The sequence below is a fragment of the Gavia stellata genome, chromosome 13 (genome assembly GCF_030936135.1).
Source record: "Gavia stellata isolate bGavSte3 chromosome 13, bGavSte3.hap2, whole genome shotgun sequence".
In the NCBI taxonomy this organism is placed as follows: Eukaryota; Metazoa; Chordata; class Aves; order Gaviiformes; family Gaviidae; genus Gavia; species Gavia stellata.
The window spans coordinates 946,856-966,351 of NC_082606.1; the positions used below are offsets into that span (position 1 = coordinate 946,856).

General features: G+C 48.2%; 1 protein-coding gene across 1 annotated transcript; it reads right to left on the reverse strand.

Moving 5' to 3' along the window:
• Window positions 1-5,889: 5,889 nt before the first annotated feature.
• On the reverse strand, window positions 5,890-18,619 carry LOC132318021 (mitotic-spindle organizing protein 2B-like). Its single transcript, XM_059824090.1, has 3 exons — window positions 18,471-18,619; window positions 18,253-18,398; window positions 5,890-6,158 (listed from the first exon to the last, which is right to left on the reverse strand). The coding sequence occupies exons 1-3, from the start codon at window positions 18,617-18,619 to the stop codon at window positions 5,998-6,000; spliced, it is 456 nt and encodes a 151-aa protein (XP_059680073.1). The 3' UTR covers window positions 5,890-5,997.
• Window positions 18,620-19,496: the final 877 nt, after the last annotated feature.

Below are 19,496 nucleotides of genomic sequence, written 5' to 3' on the forward strand. Positions count from 1 at the left end.
GGGGGGGGGGGTGTTCTTACAGGGGCCCTGCCTGCACCCCTTCAGCCCGATGGCATGGTCCCCTGGGAGAGCTTCACCCTCTAGTCCCTCCTCAACCTTTCCCTACCCCTTCTTTTGTAGGTTTTCCTTCGTTTTCGAGAAGGATAAACCTCACTGCATGCTACAGCCATCGGCACCCGTTGAAGGAGTGAAGAATTGTCGAAAAATAGCTTTGCACAGAAAGCCAGCGACTGGCCAGTGTGCAACATGTGCACCTGATTAAGCACCTTAATAGCATCAGAAATGGGATCAAGCAGAACGCACAAAATATATCATCACCATCACAGCTTGCTGTACTGGAGGGGAGACCAATGTTGCTGGTCATCGGGGAGCTCAGTGCTTCTCATGCCAGCTGGTCTCTGGCGACAGGTTTCCCTCACCCCACATTTTCTCTCTCTCTCTCTCTCTCTCCCCCTCTTCTTATTTTTGCCCGTAGTAAACGTTCATCATTAGAGCCAATGTATGCCGCCAACTACAGACGCCGCTAGTAGTTCTTTGTGCCTGCGAGCCTGTACCGGCACCCTTTGTGTAACACCTGTGGCATGCTCTGGTTGGTGCTGCCAAATCCAGCAGCCCAACTCAGCCAAGGCTGCCATGGCTCCATGTCCCCAGGCATGGGATGCAGCTCCGGGTCATTGGCATGGACTGCTCCTGAGCTTGGAGCTTGTGAACATGAGGTCGCTTCCAGCTCTCTGTAGGCAGCCTCATCTACTTGTTCTTTCTGGTCAGGTGGCCTGTAGTGGACACCCACTACAATGTCACCCATAACGGTCTGCTCTTTAATCCTGACCCAGAAGCTCTCAGTTGGATCCTCACCCATCCCCAGGTAGAGCTCCAGGCATTCCAGCTACTGCCTCACATAAAGGACAACTCCCACTCCTCACCTTCACGGCCTGTCCTTCCTAAAGAGTTCTCAATTCTTGGTGAAGTAAGGAGGGGGGTCAGCAAAACCACTACGATGGACTTCCGGAGGGCAGACTTCGGCCTGTTCAGGACACTGGTTGAGAGGGTCCCTTGGGAGACGGTCCTGAAGGGCAAAGGGGTCCAGGAGGGCTGGACCTTCTTCAAGAAGGAAATCTTAAAGGCACAGGAGCAGGCAGTCCCCATGTGCTGTAAGAGCCGGCGGGGAAGACAACCGGCCTCGCTGAACGGGGAGCTTTTGCTGGGACTCAGGAGAAAAAGGAGAGTTTATCACCTTTGGTAGAAGGGGCAGGCAAGTGATGAAGAGTACAAGGACCTCATTAGGTCGTGCAGAGAGGGAATTAGGAAGGCAAAAGCCCAGCTAGAGCTCAACCTGGCCACGGTCATAAGGGATATCAAAAAATGCTTCTATAAATACATTAACAACAAAAAGAGAGCCAAGGAGACTCTCCATCCTTTACTGGATGTGGGAGGGAACATCATCACCAAGGCTGAGGAAAAGGCTGAGGTATTTAATGCCTTCTTTGCCTTAGCCTTTAATAGCCAGACCAGGTATCCTGAGGTGGAAGACAGGGATGGAGAGCTAAATAAACTCTCCGTGATCCAGGAGGAAGCAGTTAACGACCTGCTATGCCACCTGGACACCCACAAGTCTATGGAGCCTGATGGCATCTACCCAAGGGTGCTGAGGGAGCTGGCGGAGAAGCTTGCCAAGCCGCTCTCCAGCATTTATCAAAACAATCCACACATGCAAGCTGTGCCACCACATCTCCATGAGCCAAACAAGACTGCACACAGATCTCGAGTTCCTTGTCATTATTCCCCATGCTGCGTGCATTAGCATACAGGCATGTTAGAGAGGCAGCCCAGCACGCTGATCGCCCAGAAAGGGTTTAGGGAATTTCTCCATAGTGGTGCCTTGTAGGCACTTCCCTGACTGCATGCAAGTGCTGAAGGTGACCCCACTTAAGCCCCATTTTGCTGATTTTGTGTTCCCTTTCCTTCACATCACTCCAGACCCTTTGCTTGTCAGCCCTCTCCACCACTCCCATACCCCTGACTATGGCCCCCCGGAGCTCTGTAGCCATGTTTGATCTCCAGGTTGCCCTTGGGACTATCACGGGTGCCCACATGGAAGAACAGCAAGGGGTGATGGTCAGAGGGTCAGACAAGCTTTGGCTGTCTCTCCATAACACCCCAGATCTGGGCCCCCAGCAAGCAGCACACTTCTCTAGATGTCAAGCCAAGTCGTACCCTGCAGCAAGGAGTCACCCACTACCATCACTTGCCACTTCCTCCTGGTGGTCTTGCATGGTTAAGGTCAGTTAGCCCAGACGGTTCGTCTGATAGCACACGCACACCCACCTCCTCCTTAGATTTGAGGACAGTGAACCTGTTGCAGTTTCAAGCCTCCAGGAGGAGCAGGAGCCTTCCTCTCCATGCCAGAAGCCAGCAGCTTCCAGCCCTTGCCTTCCTCATAGTTTCCTCCTACGATCTGCTAGGGACAGGCTCTGCCTGTCACCCCACTGCAGCTGAGCTCCAGCGATCTTGAAGTGTAAGGTCTGAGAAGGTCCTGACTGTCTCCTTCTCATGCTCTCTGATGCTGCTTAGCCTGCAGACTTCCACCTATAACTCCTCCACTTAGTAACACAGGTCTTCAACACCACCACACCTCCAGCAGGAAAGACGACCATCTCTGCCAATCTCAGGGAGAGGCCCCAGGCACTCCCAGCAGCCTGGGACTGCAGGGCATCATCCGCCATCCAAAACTGTCTGGGTTGAACCCTCTGCCCTGGTAGGGACAGCTGCTCCAACACCCGCTGGAGACTGTGCCCTCCGGTGTGTCGCCATCACACCTGAGAACATTTAGGCTGCTCTGAATCGAGACAAGGTCCCCTTCTTTGCACCCTTCAGCATTGGTTAGCTGCACTCTCAACTTAGCTGCAGCTCAGCCAATTTTCCGTTCATCCTGCAGTTCACCCATCCAGGCCTGTCTCCTCAGTGAGACCACAGGATCACTCTGGAAGACCACACTGAAAGGCTTCCTGAAGTCAAGAACTACATCTGCTGTATATGGAATCAGATCATAGCAATGGAATTCAGGTATCCCTGAGGACAGAGATGGAGACACACCCTGGTCACTAGGATACACATCCTGGTGAAGACAATGGTACTGTACAAGGGCCTTCGAGTAGACAATAACCTATTTAGCTGTGTAACGGCAGTGTAGTGATACGCAATTTGTTGTGGAGAAGTATTCTGGAATTTAATCAAGACTTGTATCCTAAGCTAACCTCAGGTGATTTTAATACAAAAAAATACACCCCTCGGAGGACATTTTAGGTGCAAATCTAAGTCTACCTTAGTATAATGAGTTACATTAAGACATACGCAGATGGACTTTAGTATGAGTGACCAGTCAGTTATTGCAGTGTGATTCTTTCTTTGCTATGGTTTCATACAAAAGAGCCCGTGTGTTTCCGAGAGGTGCGCTGACTGATGTTAAATGCCCGGCACCCCACTCTGCAGACTGGCAATAAAGACAAATATCTCGACTCAGTGTGTTGACCGGCATTTTGCACACTGATTTAAGGACACCACTTCCACTGTTCTTACATCATCCACCAAGCCAGTTATATCGCACCACAGAAAGCGGCCACATTGGGCAAAAGAGCACAGTGGAGAACCCCTTAGATCAAGGTGCTCCAAAAGCTCAAAAGCAACACCATCTCCAGAACTGCCTCACCTGCTGCAGATGTTTTGAAGGACCAAGATATAAAAGCATGCACTGAGCACTTTTATTCAGCTAGGTAGCAGGGAAAGGAGACCAGGCCAGTCTGTCCAGGGAAACTGGACATCAGGAAAGAAGGAGCACCAATGTGCAGGTTGAGGAGTGTGCAGCAGAGCTCACGAAGATGTGGTGGGTGCTTGGAGAGGGGTGGGTAGGTACAACGTAAGAGGTATCTCCATCTGCAGAGGGGTAAATAAAAGAAATGCAGGTATGAAACTAGTTAAAGTGAGAGGCAGGGAGCATGCAGACAAGAACCATTTTTGTTAGGTACTCTTTATTCTCAAGAAAGGTCAATGTACTGCACTGAGGTGGATTCAATCGCATCTCAAGTCTACTCATGCCTGTTCTAGGGACAAAGAGCACCAATAATGAGTCTTCTAAGAGAAAAAGCAGCCCTTCAGCTGCTCTTTTTCACCAGCAAATTCAACTTACAGCTTCCTAGTTGCTGTGGTACAGTTCAGGCTTTGGGGTTTTTTGGGGGGGAGAGGGAGTAAGTGCACTTTCTTACAAGATCAGAGCAGGAGATACCCAGACCTTGCAAATGCAAAAAAAAAAAACAAAAAACCCAAAAACCCAAACAAACCACAAACAAACAGGTTATAAGCCATCTCATTCGAATGCCTTTCCTACAGCATGGCTTCAAGGTGTGTTACTGCCAGCCATAAGATACTTTATTCCCACTTCTAACTCCCACCCTTGAAAAAATCTGATCTCCACAGATGGGTGTATTGGGTTTACATGGCAAGGGTGGGCGGGTGCTGCAGGGGTAGCCTCGGCTGAACAATCAGCAAAGCTGGTGGCACCTCTGTGAAAACATATTTAAGAAAGGACAGAATGCTGCCCAGAGTGAGAAAAAGGAATATGCAAGAAATCATCCCGCTAACACCAGGGGCAGAGCAAGAAGTGGCAGGAGGTACTCCCGGCGCTGCGGCAGGTTCCCCTGCAGCCCATGGAGGACACCATAACGGAGCAGATTGTCCCCTGAAGCCTGTGGAGAGAACCACACTGTAGCAGATATCCACAGGAGCCCCTGCCAGAGCAAGTGGGCATTTCCTGAAAGAACTGCAGTCCATGGAAAGCCCACGCTGGAGTAGTCTCTGACTGCCATGTGCTGTGAACACACCACCTTCCTTAAGTAATAACAGCCTTAGGCCTAATCAGAGGGGAAGAAAAAAAAGGTAATCCACAATATTGTTCAAGAGGAATCTATAAAGGTAAGATTATCTGAGCATCATTAATATTCTGCATAAAAAATTGTACAAGAGTATTGTACTCTCCAGTATTTTTTCCTCTTGGTCAGGAAGAGATTTTAGCCCCTGTTGAACCAGGTTCACAAGATCTCCTTCAGTCTAGGAAACATCATCTGTCCCCCGCAAAGAACAGAGGCACTTTCTCCTAATTAGGGAAATGGATTTCAATAACAGCTCCTGAGCTACCAAAGCTATAGCAGGCACACCCACTGCCTGGATACACTCTGGAATGATGAACAGCAACACTTAAGCTCTAACAAATCCACTTCCCTGTTTTAGCTACTTGCATGTATCTCACACTAAGTGATGAAGCTATTCTCTCCCTTATCTGGCATAATCTCCTCATTTAACCTGGCTCATTAAGCAAAGGGTTCTGTAACACTTTATAAATGAATAATCACATTAGCATCATTGGAAGGACAAAATGTTGTGTGATTATGCTATATGATAGGTCAAACTGCTTTTCAGATTAAGGGGCTAAAACCCACGTAAGCATGCACATGAAGGGAACAGGGCAACCACCAGTGGAAGTACAAGAACGTAACACCACCAGACAGTCAGGTTTCCAGTGCAAGCTACCATCACTGCAGGGCTCAGTGATACTAATATATGACCGACCTCAGCACTATTCACCTCATAATTCAGCCAACCAGACTTTCTGCTATTACAACTAGCAAGAGCATACCAAAATAGAGTTGAGGGAAGGAGGCAGCAAGAAACATTGGCTTGGACGATCAGTCATGACCTCTCTGGAGCAACCTGAGCACTGTTCCAGGCTCTTCTAGGCTTCACACCTCTTTCTTTGTCCCAGGTGCCTTCAGGTAACCCCTCGTAGTCTACATTGCCAAAGGAAGTTTTGGAAATAAGAAACAAACAACTCTGTTCCATGTATTACAAATCATGTTTGTCAGGTTCATACATACAACACAAGTGGTTTTAACAAGCACGGTTTATATACATTGTCAAGCATCAAAACATATTGGTTCCAAGGCCTTATTAGGTACTGTTGCCTCCTCCACTGTTCTTTCCAGAAGCTCCTGCTTTCTGCAGCCGGCTCGCACTCGGTTGCCGAGGCATCCTCTGGGCAGATCCTTCCCGGCTGCTCCTTTCTGCTAGAACCTGGGTCCCACTGACAGCAGAACTGGTTTTATTTCTCCCTGAATAAATAAAGACATACATTAATTTTCAAGTCCCAACCCTAAGTGTCACCCACACAGCATATAAGCTGCAAGCATTCCTTAAGAAATCATGCAAAAGGCAAAATTGTATTAGATGTCACAAATGTATCCAGCATCCAGCACAGAAAGCAGATTTGTGAATTCAGCTCAACAGGTATCAGGGCCACAAAACCGAAACAAGTTGCAGTAGGAGCACTGTTAATTTTCAACAGGTTTAATCCACAAAGTAACCAGCCACTTTATTCTTTAAACGTTTGCTTTCGTTTGGCACAGGAACACCAGCACTGCCAACAGCACTTCAAGAAGAACACGAAGAGCATCTAACACCTCAAGGCTGGGATAAGTGAATCGATGTACCAGTGTCCACCAGTTTCTGAAGCGTGCAGTCACATTATCCGATCAGAAGCCCTTCTCTTCATGTTACTTCTGCGTCTTGATGAGCAAGTTTGGATTTCCTACCATTTTTGGGGGTTTTCAGGAGCTCAGACTCCTACACACCGATTTTCTTACTGTGTTCAGAAGGTAAGTTATCCTTCTGTAGGCGCAACTGACCATCTCGAAAATGCAATGTGACAGCAGAGAGAAGCAATGGGTAGAAAGGTAGAAGTTGAGGGAAGCAAGGGGCACGCAGCCCACCCTGCTGGATTCAGTCAGAGGAGAGAGTGACAGACTAAGGGGTACTGCAAACAACTGACAGGAGGGGATAAGTGAGGGAGACTGACTTTTCCTGGCACTGGAGAGAACTACTTCGGATGAAAAGTAGCACTCACATTAGGAAAGAAAAGAAAAATAAAAGAAACGTGAGGCAAAGGGGTTACAGATTTTACTAAAGATAGCAAGCTCCAAGAAGCATCATAAAAGATTACTAATAGCAAGGAGGAAACAAAACACAAGAATATAGTAAGCTGTAGTTACAGTAGTTACATGCATGCAAGTAAAATGAAGAGTGACATTTTAGCAATCGTTACCAGAGCAACTTCCAGAATACCAACAGCTACTCCACACATTGAAGTCTCCATGGGCATGGTTTGGAAATCATCATCTTGGATCATTTGTGCTATGAAAGTGCACAGACTGGAGATATGTCTGCTTTACTTACCAAACTGTCCTGTCTCACTGGAGCAGCTGTCTGAGAACAGGACTCACATCAATACCACAAGTTAACAACTTGCAGCACCAGAAAGACAACCTGAGAACTTCCGAACAAAGAGCATGTGGCCCCTTCATATCTGTAAAATTTGACAGACTAGGGTGGCAAAAGAAATACATTCACTTATCCCAGTCAAGTCAGGTGCTCTTAAAAAAGGCTATTATTGTAAACCACACTAGTGATCTGCCAGCAGTTAACAGCCCAAGCCAGCCAACCAGCCTTGCAATCTTTCTTTGTAGCTCAAGCACTTAAGCAGTTTCACTAATGCAAGTATTGTCCGTGAAAACAAACAAATTGCACAAAGGCAATACATGATCTCACAGCATTTGAGAGAAAAATTGGCAGGAACAAAAAGCATTCATAGTTCACCATGATGCTTATAGCAATCCAGGACATCTCCACAGGTGAATGCCCTCCCCTTTCTCACATGCATCTACCTGCTAAGACTGTGGGTCCTCAACCTGCGTATGACAACTCTAACCATATGCACACACAAAACAACTGTACCATTAGCGCTACTGGGAGTCAGGCCCTTGATCTTCTGACCTAGCTGAAATGACTTGGGGAGAAAGAATCACTTTACTGAAGAGAAGCTGCACTCAGACAAAGCACATGCCCTCCATCCTCTTAGCCTCAAAAATCACAGTAAAACAAACCAGTTACTTCAACAACATAAAAACCAACTATATTTTTGGAAGTATCCTATCTAGACCCGTAAACCAGTCAAGGAGAGCTCATGAAGTATACAAGGACAGGCATGGTTTATGCACTTCTGCCAGTTAAACACTATCAGAGAAAACAGGTTCAATTAACTCAAAGCACAAAAGTTGAACAACCACAAACTCTCTGTAATTCAAGTACTACAGACCAACAAAAGGATTCCACTGATATTTTCCTTGGTGACACAAGATGTCCTTATCGTGGATGTGTCTGGCTGTCACAGAACAACTGCAGCCCAAATAGCTACAGATGCAAGAGACAAGCCAAAAGAGAACCTAATCAAATACCTCACTCCCCAAAGATGACTCCAAAAGAAGCAGCTACATGTTTATCTCCTTGAGAGCCAGACACAGTTTAAGAATGGAATCTGCATGCAAGCAGTGGCAGGAGTGTGCCCTACCTACCTCTGACTGCTAGTTCCCATTTAAAAACAGCAGTGCCCACTGACCAGGCTGCTCACTGGACACATTAATGCTGATCATCTCTGACAAAACCCAAGGCCAAAAGGCTGCAGCCACCTCTAGGAGAGGACCACCACCAGATACCAAGGCAGGAGTCTGCAGGGTGGCACAGGGCAAGAAGAGAAAGCCTTAAGCAACAAAGGGAGAAAGCAGCACCTTCTCGTGTCAAGCAGGAGGCAAGTGAAGACCGCTCAGATTTAGCAAAAGAACCCCAATGCCAAATATGCTTTCAGAAGTGGAAATCTAAAGCTCTTCTCTTTCAGTCTCCTCTCTACTCAACCTACTGTGTTCCCCAAGGGATCCTTTCCTGCCTCTGAGCAGCAACATGGACTACAGATTTTCTTCCCGCTGGTAAATAAATAGCTGTTGGTACATTTACTTGTAACACAGTCAGGGATATCAGGGCTGCAACAATCTCAAAATATCTCCTGTAGTGCCTATTGGCAGTGACTATGGGCTAGAGCAACGGCAAGAGTACTTTTAAATTCTCCAAAATCCTGCTCCTGTTTCTGTCTCACAGTAGGTCTTACACCGGGCACAGTAAACCAACCGGCCTTTCTAGACAAGCAAAGACTCAGTTTTAGGTGTGAATAAAAAAAAAAAACCCAAACACTTGTAAGAGCAGAAGTCCCTCCTTTCTGCAATCACTATGTGTTACCTAGAAGACCAGCCTCCCTGAGAAGACAGAGTAAAGAGGACAGCTAAGACTGGCAAAATACATCTCAACAAATCCAGCTGAATTGATTTGAAACAGAGGAAGAGGAAAAAATAAGATGGTTCTCAAATGCACTTTCCAAAGTAGTTAACTAAGACCTTAAGCATGCATTGAGCAGATAATCGTTATTTAAGCACATTTTCTGTCACAAACACTTATCTGAAGAGAAGTATTTGGAGAAAGAAGAGAACACAAAATAAGTGGAGACCTACACAGTCCCACAAATCACCTGCACAGAACTTATACCTTCCTCTGTTCTCCAGCAAGCCTGTTTCTTCATAACAGGTTAGGTATTCAACTGCATTACTAGATACCACTATAAAAGCAAGCTTATATTAAGAAAGTCACAGATCCTATTCAAGATACTGACAGGCCTCCTTAGGTGCTCAAACAACTCAGTTTAACACATTGGTTAAGAAGCCTCTAAATGAGAGGTCTGAAGGTAGGTTAAGGTACAGAGCAATTCCCCCCTCCCAGAGCAGAGGTCTGCACTAGTCTCATCAATCTGACAGTCCTTTTCCAAGGCAACTCTCTGAAATAATACTTCATTCTCATCTACACAATGGATGGATTCTCCCTTACCTATGTTACCTTTGGAGGCTGCCAACTTAAGCACCCATTAAGTGTCTGGTTTACTGAAGACAAGGTTTTCATTCACCTCTCCTGCTCTTTTGAGAGATGGCTCCCTCCAAGCCTGATCAGCAGAGCCACGGGAGCTCCTCTCCCATCCACTGATCAGCATGAAATGCACCAGCCTTTTCCCTTTTACAAATCCTCCTCTGTTCCTGGTTGCTCCTCATTTTAGTAGTTTCCACCACCACACTTGGGATAGTCTCATTTCCTCCTCTTCTCTTGCACGTAGATTACTGAAAGAGAAGATGGAGAAGAGGCCCCTCATTTTTCTCAGCGTACTCTATTCAGTTGATGTTTACAAGATTTTCAGAGCGTTCCTTTGGTTGATTGGGGGGAAGGAATGAATTAGCTGTCACTCACGAACTCACATGTCATTACTTGACCACAAAGCCACACATGATGAGTCTGCCATTTACAGTATACCTCTAAATCCCTTTTCTCTCTGTCAGTTCTTGCCTCACAGAGCATGAAAAAGAAAAAAGCTTGAAAAATCAGTCCAAAAGGACATACTAAAAAAAATTATCCCAGTGCAGTGTTTAGCTCAAATACCCAGCAGAGAGGAAGCCTCACAGCCTCAGGTAAACCTGCAAACCTTCTGCAGGGAAAGTGTGACAGGAGAGAGACCTGCACCGGCCAGAGATCGCCAGTCCTCTCTGCTACCTGCTCATGTTGACAGCGCTGCCAAGGCCACCCAAGTCCTGGTTTTTAGCCATCCACCCGCATTAACTTGCCCATCCATGTCCAGCACACCTAGAGTATATATAAAAACAATACACAGAACCACCCAGGCTACCGAAGGTATCCCAGTATCTTCAGGGAATACATGGGCACAGAGTGTTTCCTCTTGAACTGCAGCCCATTCAAAAGCCACCAGCTTCTCCAATAGACACAGCCACACATTTGTAGCTAAATCATGTGGCGAGTTCGCAACAGGCTCCCGCTGTACGCACAGCACTGCTAAGAACACAGCACACTTAAAAGAAAGAGTACGGAAGAAGCCTGTGCCTCTCAAATAATGCTTTTTTTCTCCTTAAAGTTACTCAGATGGGAGGAAGTCCTTCCCAGAAAACAATAGTGCAGGTTGCATCACAACATCCAATACAGCTTTTTCATCATTCAAAAGGTTAAGATGCAATAAAATGCTAAGTATGTCTCAACTTCAGTTTTCAAAACGCATTACCCAGAGCAAAACATATTTTCACAGGAACAATGAAGCCACCTATTCTTTCAGGACTAGATGCACGTCAGGGTTTGAGCATTCCAGCCTAGACCTTTTGCAAGTTATTCCTGAGATAAGGAAAAAGAAATAAAAGCTGTTTGTCTGCTGTTTCTGCTGAAGTAGAAAAGACTATTTCACTACCTATCATCTGTATTTTGGGAGTATCAAAATTTGTTATAACCTCCCAGGAGAGGAAAGGAGCTGGAACTTTTAATGAAGGGACCTTCAACCATCCAAGAAAGCATGGCACAGCTGAAAAGTTTTTTAATCAGTTGTAAAATAACTGATATCAGCACCTGCAATCCACAAAATACTTAATTGTAATTTCTGTACCACAAGATGAACAAGGTCTATAAACTGAAGCTATTCAGTTGTTGATTGACTGGAGAAATGCCTACAATACAGAGAAGTTAAAAGTGCATTCTGGAATGGAAGCCTGGGGGGAAGGGGAGGGAAAGCAACAACTCCACACTAGGAATGCTCTGAATATAAAACTTCATGCCCCATGTAATTACCATGCCGATCATTTCACAAAACAAGAATAAAGGCCTCTAATTCAAAAGGTTTGAACTTTATTGCTTATAGTAGAAAGTGCTACAAGGAGCGAGAGTTGCAGGATAAAGACCTGGAAGGCAATCTAACTGCTCTTTAGTGAATTTAGGAAATCCACTTACTGGAGTGATATTCATGAAGTACTGAAAAAACTAAGTATGAGTGAAGCAACTAAGTAGGAAAACCATGATCAGGACGGTATTAATCCTTTGATTAGTTCTATAAGTCACCTATAGATCACTCTACAGATTTTTTTTTTTCCCCAGGGAAGACATACAGACTGTGCAGTATTCAAGTACAACATTTACTGGTGTGTGGCTCGATTTAAGAACGCGTTGCTATCAGTTAGATGCCATGGGTATCTTTTATCTACAATTAAAGCATAATTGCCAGTATAACCAACAGGAAAATTCACTGTATGATGTATAAAAAACAGATTAAATACATTTAAGAGAAATCCTTAGCATCTCTGGAGGGATTCCCTCCACCATATCCAAGCTCCACACAGCATTATCCTTGTCAGCTACCTTATCTCCTTAATACAGAAGTCTGTATTACAAATCCTGCATCGAGACAAATCCTCCATCGAGACGAACCCTGAGATAACGTGAGGCTGAGTAAGTGGAGGGTGAGTATAAGAGGAATGCAAAGCAGCTAGCGTAGCCAGCCAGCCGTACCGAAGAGCAATGGCAGTCACTGTGGGCCCTTGCAGCAACAGTCGTCATCCCAAAAGGCTGACCGCAGCTAAAGACAGACAACACAGAGACAGTGCAAGAAATAAGAAGTGAGAAAAAGGGATGAATAGGGAAGGCTACAAAACACAAGGATGGCAAGAGGAACACATAGGGAGGACAAAGTCAGCAATAAGCTGCATAGTAGAGAGAGGGGTATTTAGGAAATAATTAAACAGCAACACTTAGAAGAGACCTTGATCATACCAAAGTATTTACACAGGAAGAAAGTAGTTACAAATGCAGGGGCAGAAAAGGAACTTAGGATTCTCAAAAACCTATTTTTCCATGCAGACAAGGAAAACATACCCCATGAACCCTTCACCGAGCCCATGGCTGGTGGTGGGCTCAGTGACATTTCCAACAGGCATCTAGGTACAATGCAGATTTTCATGGGATAGGAAAGCATTCGGACCCCTGCTATGCAAAACAGGAGGCTGCAATGGCTCCCTGCAGCCTTAAAATCCATAGAACAGGGGAGAGGTCCACAACGGAGACAAGATTTTGAAAAGCAAGCTCATGTTAACCACACATTTAGTAGCTGGGGCAAAGCTCTAGGAAGTAACTTCATGGAAGACACTTGGGCTGGGGAAGTGGGGAACGTGGCAAAACCAGTTGGAGTGCAAAGAATGAGAGAAGCAAAGACTATTCATCAGCCTAGAAAAAAAGAGCAGGGCATTGACATATGCATGACAATAGAGAGGTAGAAAACTGCAGGGAAACCACCAGGAGCTTGAGGGCTGGCTGATGGAAACAGAAAGCATGGAAATAATATGCAACAAAATGGCATTATTTAACTACACAAAGGTAAACTATACACATACCTAGTCTAGGCCAAAAGCAACACCATGGTCCTAACGGGTATGCACACCTCCTCCTCGCATGCACAGAAAGAAATTGCCCGAATATCCTTTCTCTTTAAAATCAGCTCTTTCCCTCCCCAATCAACAACTGTTGAGGAACGGTTTCAAATGCAGCTTGCCTGAAGTTGTATCTAGCTAAGTATGCCAGATGGACGCTCCAATACTCAAACACAGTAATTTTGAGCCACCTATCATGAACTCAGTCACCAGCAAACACAGCTCCATGCAGCTATCCACAGCTATCTCCTAGGGGAAAATACAAAATAAAGTCGTTCATATTAGACTCCCTGTTGCTTTAGCTGTAAAAAAGCTGAAATAACTACTGGGGGGCGCACCCCCTCCCCCCTGCCAACAGTGTTGTTCAGAAATGCTGTAACAGTCTCTTTTCAGCTGCTTTAAAAAAACCTCCCTGCACCACGATGGGCTGAGAAGCCTAAGCCGATATCTCATCATTACTGATAAAACTCGAGCAGAGCAGTCTTGGCTAATCTTTAGTGAGACCTGGATTACTTCAGCTGCTTGTCTGTCTTCTGACAAAGGAGGAAGCACAGGAGAAAGAGCAGATAGGCAGAGCTGACGGAGACTGTGCAAAGCAGCTTGGCAAGCTTATATAGGGCAATCACTGTTCTTTGTATTAGCGCAAGAAGCTCTGGCTTTATCAGCAGACACGAGTCCCAGCTATGCAGAGGAGGCATCTCCCATCTCCAAATGCCTGGTCTTGTGTGGAAGCCGCACCATCCTCTTCTTAAACAGAAGCAGCATCTTCCAACAAGAGATGGCAGGGCCAACAGCAGGCACAGCTTTGGTTCCCCTTCCCTGCAGCAGCTCCTAAAGGGAAAGGAGGCAAGGCAAGCCAAATGCTCCTGCAGAACAGATCCAGCCCAGAGAACACCCCCCCGTCACCCTATTAACACTTACCCAACTCCTGAACGATGGACTTGGACTGTGCCCAGAACTAGAAAGCTCAGTGAAAGAGGAGTGATTCCTCCTCCTCTTCAGTTTGAGCTAGCTGGCTGTTTCCCCAATTTAAGGAGAGAAAATTACTCTGCTGAAGATATGCTGATTTTATGGGGATCTTTATTTCAGTGACACACTTTCCCCCCAGGGCTACAGTAAAACAAGCTTCTGTCTTGAGCTAGATAGTTCAAATCCTAATTCAGCCTAAGGTGGTCCAGTAAAACACAGATAAAGCTGGCACTGATGGCCCAGTTCTGCTTTAGATCATTACCAATTTCCATGACTTAGGAGATCTCTCTGGATACCTGTTTGTTTTCATGACCTTCAGCCAAGAGTCCTACGCATCTTCCTCAGACACTCCAGGCACATCGCTCCAAGTGTCTACATGGCACTGCAAAGTCAGATATAAGCTAGCCAAAATTCGTACAGAGCTACAATTAAACCTGCAGAAGCTTGTTCACTTGCACTTGATGCCCAACTTAGGTCAGGCTGGGCACTGAACTAACATAGCTCCTCCTTTGACTAAATCACAGCAAGTGCAGACATCTGCCTTCCATCCAGGAGGTTACAGAAACATATCCTCACAAGGAGAGCTGGACAAAATGTGTCCTCTTCTCAATGTTAATGAGATCTTACTGGTACTTAGTATACTCACAGAAATGAGGATGCAGGACTAAGGTTGTGACAAGCTGCCGTTGAGCTTAAGTTCTGCCCAAAGAATTTTCTGAGAGAGTTAGTTTTTCAATGGTGATTTTATTCACAAAGGAATGGGCTGCTGTCTAACATCAGTGGGTGCTGGGTGACAGTGAAGTCATTTGGGCTGACAGAAACTAAAAAGAGAAGCTTTCATTCAAAGTGAGATACGGCTCTAATATAACACAAGCTTCCAGAAAACAAAAAAAAAAATCCCGAGATAGCTGTGAAGACCAAACCTTCTGGCAAGATGTGAAAAGTGCCGCCCATCAGAATTTGGTCAGGACTGAGTGTGATGAGAGAGAAGAGGCCGAACTGCCCCTTTATGACCATTACCCAGCACCAGCTTGCAAAGAAAGCAAATCCAAGTTCAGCATTTAATGTTTTACCATGTCTGCAGTGCAACTGTGGCTTGATGGGCATGATCCTCCTGTCTCAGTAAGCTGCATATGATCCGGTGATCTCAGTGCATCAACTAGCCCCAAAGACATATTTTAGCCTTGAGAAATAAAGCAGCAATGTGAAATACAGCAGCAACAGAAGACAGTGAAGGCCAAACTAATACTGTGAACATTTACCACGAGCAGCGCAGAGCTAGCGCCATCTTTCTCTGAACTTCACTAGACTTCGCCCTCGGTTCCGAGGGCTTGTCCCAGTGCGCTCAAGGATATCAACATGTCGATTTTAAAGGGAAATTAAGGAGAGGAAAGTCTGGCCGGAGACACTAGGACTGCAATCTGACTCAGGCACCACCTTGGACCAGGAGATGCTCTGCTACAGATGCAGAATGAGCATCCTGGATCGATGCAGGCACAGCCAAATCAAGGTCCCAAGACAGATACTAGTTCCTGGAAACTCATAGCCTCTCTAAGGTGCCTGCAGCACCTCAAGCTGGTAGGAGGCAATGGTTAAGAGCATATCAACTCTACCTTAGGGTTTCTGGCTTTTCCTCTTGAGAGATTTAACGCTGATTAACAAACAAGTTGCCATCTGACAGTTTCAAACCTGAGCTGGCCTACTACTAGCCAAAGCTAGCCTGTGGCAGTGGCCCAGTGCTAGAAAAAAAAAATAATCTCATTTTTACAGGAAGTACCACACAAACAGCGTACATGAGAGAACAAAAGCTACTCCAGATTAACAGACAGAAACAAAAACCTTACCAAAGTTCCTTCATAGTTTGAGTGGCCCATCACACCTGAAGCACCAGCAAAGGAGGAGAAGAAGAGAGAACAAAATTTAACAGCATCTTTTGTTCAGAATCGCTGCTCTTTCGAGATGTTTCCTCTCAACATGGTACCTGAATAGCATGCTGCTTCTTACTTAAAATATCCAAGTGCTGTACCTCTCTCATTTTGCTCAGGAAAAAGTAGTCAGCCGAGTATCTTCTTTTTCCCCTGTGCATCTTTAGAGTCACTTCTCAATCACATGTAAGGCTGTTCTCTTTACTGCAACCAACTTCTCTGTAGGAAATCCTTAATCAAGAGCATCTCCTGAGAAAGGGGAACCTGCTCACAGTGAAGTCCATGGAGTCCTGGACACTTTGCCCGCACACTCCAATTCCCATTTGGGCTTTAGCAAACTTACTCGGAGTCTCTGTGCAGCCACCCTCAGCTGCCTAACGAAGCAATTCTCACCCATTTACCATGTGGGAATCCACACCAGAAGCACCAGGCTCTGCTCCTGTAAAGGTGCCTCGGATTGCGGCATAATCGACCTTACCCTAAAACTGACTGCTTATAGTTGGCCAAATGAATCTTGCCTTTCAACTTCGCTTTCTACAGGACTTACCACTTGTAAGCACAGCCATGGGAATAAACACCCCCTACAAAGAAGGCAGCCTCAGTAATGAGGCTAGACTAAGCGGTCGTACACTATCACGACAGGGAAACCTTACTTTCCCCCCCACCCCGGTTACCCATGCCGACAAAGTTCTTCTTTCTTGCCCCGTTCTCTCTGTTCCCAGCACAGTCCTTGCTGACAGTTACTTTTCAAGTTTTGCCTCAAAATTCATCACGGGTCAACAGAGACCCATCAGCTACTACTGAGTTTTTACCCTGAAACAGGGAGAGAAAAGGAGAACAGAACACGACAACACAATTTGACTTGACCTCAGCCGTTTCTAGGCTGCCGCTGAGTGAACAAGCGCACCCACGTTACTGGTACGACAGCGCTGAGGGGTGCAGCAAGCCGATCTTCCAGCGTGGAATTTTGCTCTTGGCAACCACAGACAACAATCACAAAACCTTGCTGTTCTGGCCATTGCCCCTTTCTACTATATTTTCGAGCACAAGAGACATGAGAGCCTTTCCACAGTGAATTCAAATGTAGCAGGCTTATTTCAGTTACCTCTTTTTAAATCTTTTGGAAGTAATCCACAGAGGTTGCGAGCTACCAGCCAAAAGTCACTTCAGGAAGGTCAAGGAGTAAGTAAAGGTTTTATTAGAATTGGTTTAGAAAAAATTAAAGTAATATATATATATGGCACAGCTTCAGGGCTACATTTGTTACCTTCCACCGAGATTAGAGCAATAACAAAAGATAATGACATTCAAAAGCAGTCACTATTTTAGCCAACAATCCCACGCAGCCTCCCATTTCACGTTCCACCCAAACACCATCCACGGGGCACGGAAACTGCTGTCCGAGCGGCAGAAGCCACCACGGTACACGGGGATGGAACAGAGGAAGCATCGCAGCTCTCCTCGTTTTCCAGGGATTCCTAACGCAGCAGAAATTCTACTTTTTTTTTTTTTTTGAGTTAGATACAAGTGAAGCGGCACCGTGTAACGTCGTGTGTTAAGAATTTGGGGGTTTTTTGTTAAAGGCTCGGAGGGCAGAGCCAGGAGGCTACAAAACCCAGCGCAACTGGCTGCGGCAACCTCTCCCCGCCACATACCGCACCGCTCCTCCGCACCCGGGCCCTTACGCTGCCTAAACAGAATAAAAATTAAGAAAAAAGGGTGCGGGCCGCAGGCAGGAGACGCAGAGGCCCGGGCCCGGGGGGCGACGAGGCTCTCCCTCCTCAGGACCCCGCGCAAAGCCCCGCCGGGCCCGGCCCCGCGGCTCACACCGAGCGGGCCCCCCGGGGACCGGCCGAGCTCCCCCTCAGGCCCAGCCGCCCGGCCCGCGGCCCCCTCCCCGCGGTGGGGCGAGCGGCGCGGCCGGCGGGAGGCGCGGGGAGGCCGCGGGGCAGCGGGTAGGCCGCGGGGGAGGCCCGGGAGAGCGGCGGGCGGCCCCCGAGGCGCGGCGGCCGCAGGGCGGAGGCGGGGGGGAGCGGAACGGGGACCCGGCCGTCCTCGGGGGGCTCTGCGCGGGGAGACACGGGGATTAGGGCCCGCCACCGCCGCCGTCCCCCCGCCCGCCCCCGCCCGCCGCCTACCTCGGGTCTCGGCGGGGAGCGGCGCCGGCACGGCGGGGGGTCCGCTCTCGGGTCCCGGCGGCAGCCGCTGCCCGGCGCACATGGACTTGAGCACCTGGAAGACGGCGAGCGGCGCCACGTTCATGCGCAGCAGGTCCAGCAGCACCCTGCGGGGACACCCGTCAGCGGCGGCGGAACCGGCGGCACCGGCCGCACCGCGGGCCGCCCCCGCCGCTCACCGGAAGACCTCCGGGTCCAGCCCGCTGCCCGCCGCCTGCGCCAGCTCGAACAGCTCCGCCTCCTCCGCGCTCAGCAACTGCTTCCGCCGCAGCCGCGCCTCCGCCATCGCCGCTGCCGCCATCCCCGCCACCGCCGCCGCCTCCGACATGGCGGCGCCCCACGCCCCGCCCCCTCACTACCTGGCCCCGCCCACGCCCCGCCCCCTCACTGCCTGGCCCCGCCCAGGCCCCGCCCCCTCACTGCCTGGCCCCGCCCCGTGCTGCCTCACCCTCAGCCGCGCCCCCCCGCCCCGCCGGCCCCTGCAAGGCCTGGTTCGGGCTCGGCCTCGGCCTCGGCCAGGCCCGGCCCTTCCCGCCTGGGCCCGGCAGGTGGCAGCCGCGCTCCAGCCGCAGCCGAGGCCTGCCCGGCAGTGGGGGGGGGCGCTCGGCGGGGCCTTCACCCTCCCGCTCTGCCCAGGACTTCTCTGGTCCCCCCCGGGCAGGCTCCCAGCTCCTCAGGCCGTAAAGCAGCCCTCATGGTGATTTCTGGGTGTCTTCCCCAGGCTGCCCTTCAAATTCGTTGTGGGCTGCCTTGCTGTGTACCTCCTCCAAGCTTATGCGCCTTCCGCGCTGGGACCTGCCCTCAGCTCGCTGGAAGGTGCCTCTCGGTGGCCTGCCTTACCTCTCCCTTTAGTTAAGCCAAGCTCCTTTCTGAAGGCTTTCTTCGTTGCCAGTGGACACCTGCCCCGGACCTCCGAACTGGAAGGCATCACCTGCGAGGTTGTGGCTCTCCCCACCAACCCCCTCCAGCTTCTTTTCCACAAGCTGTCACATTTTTGGCTAAGCAAAACTGTGGTGTTTCTTTATTCCTACAGGAACAGACATGCTAAGTACATGGCAGGGGAGACCACATCGAGGATCAGGAGCTTCCTTGTATCCACCCATCCATGGGCAGGTGAACACGTACTTGATGTAGGCAGCAAACAAGGACACCCCCACCCCCTTGCTGGACGACTTCTTGCATTTTTCCCACTGGAAGACAGAAAT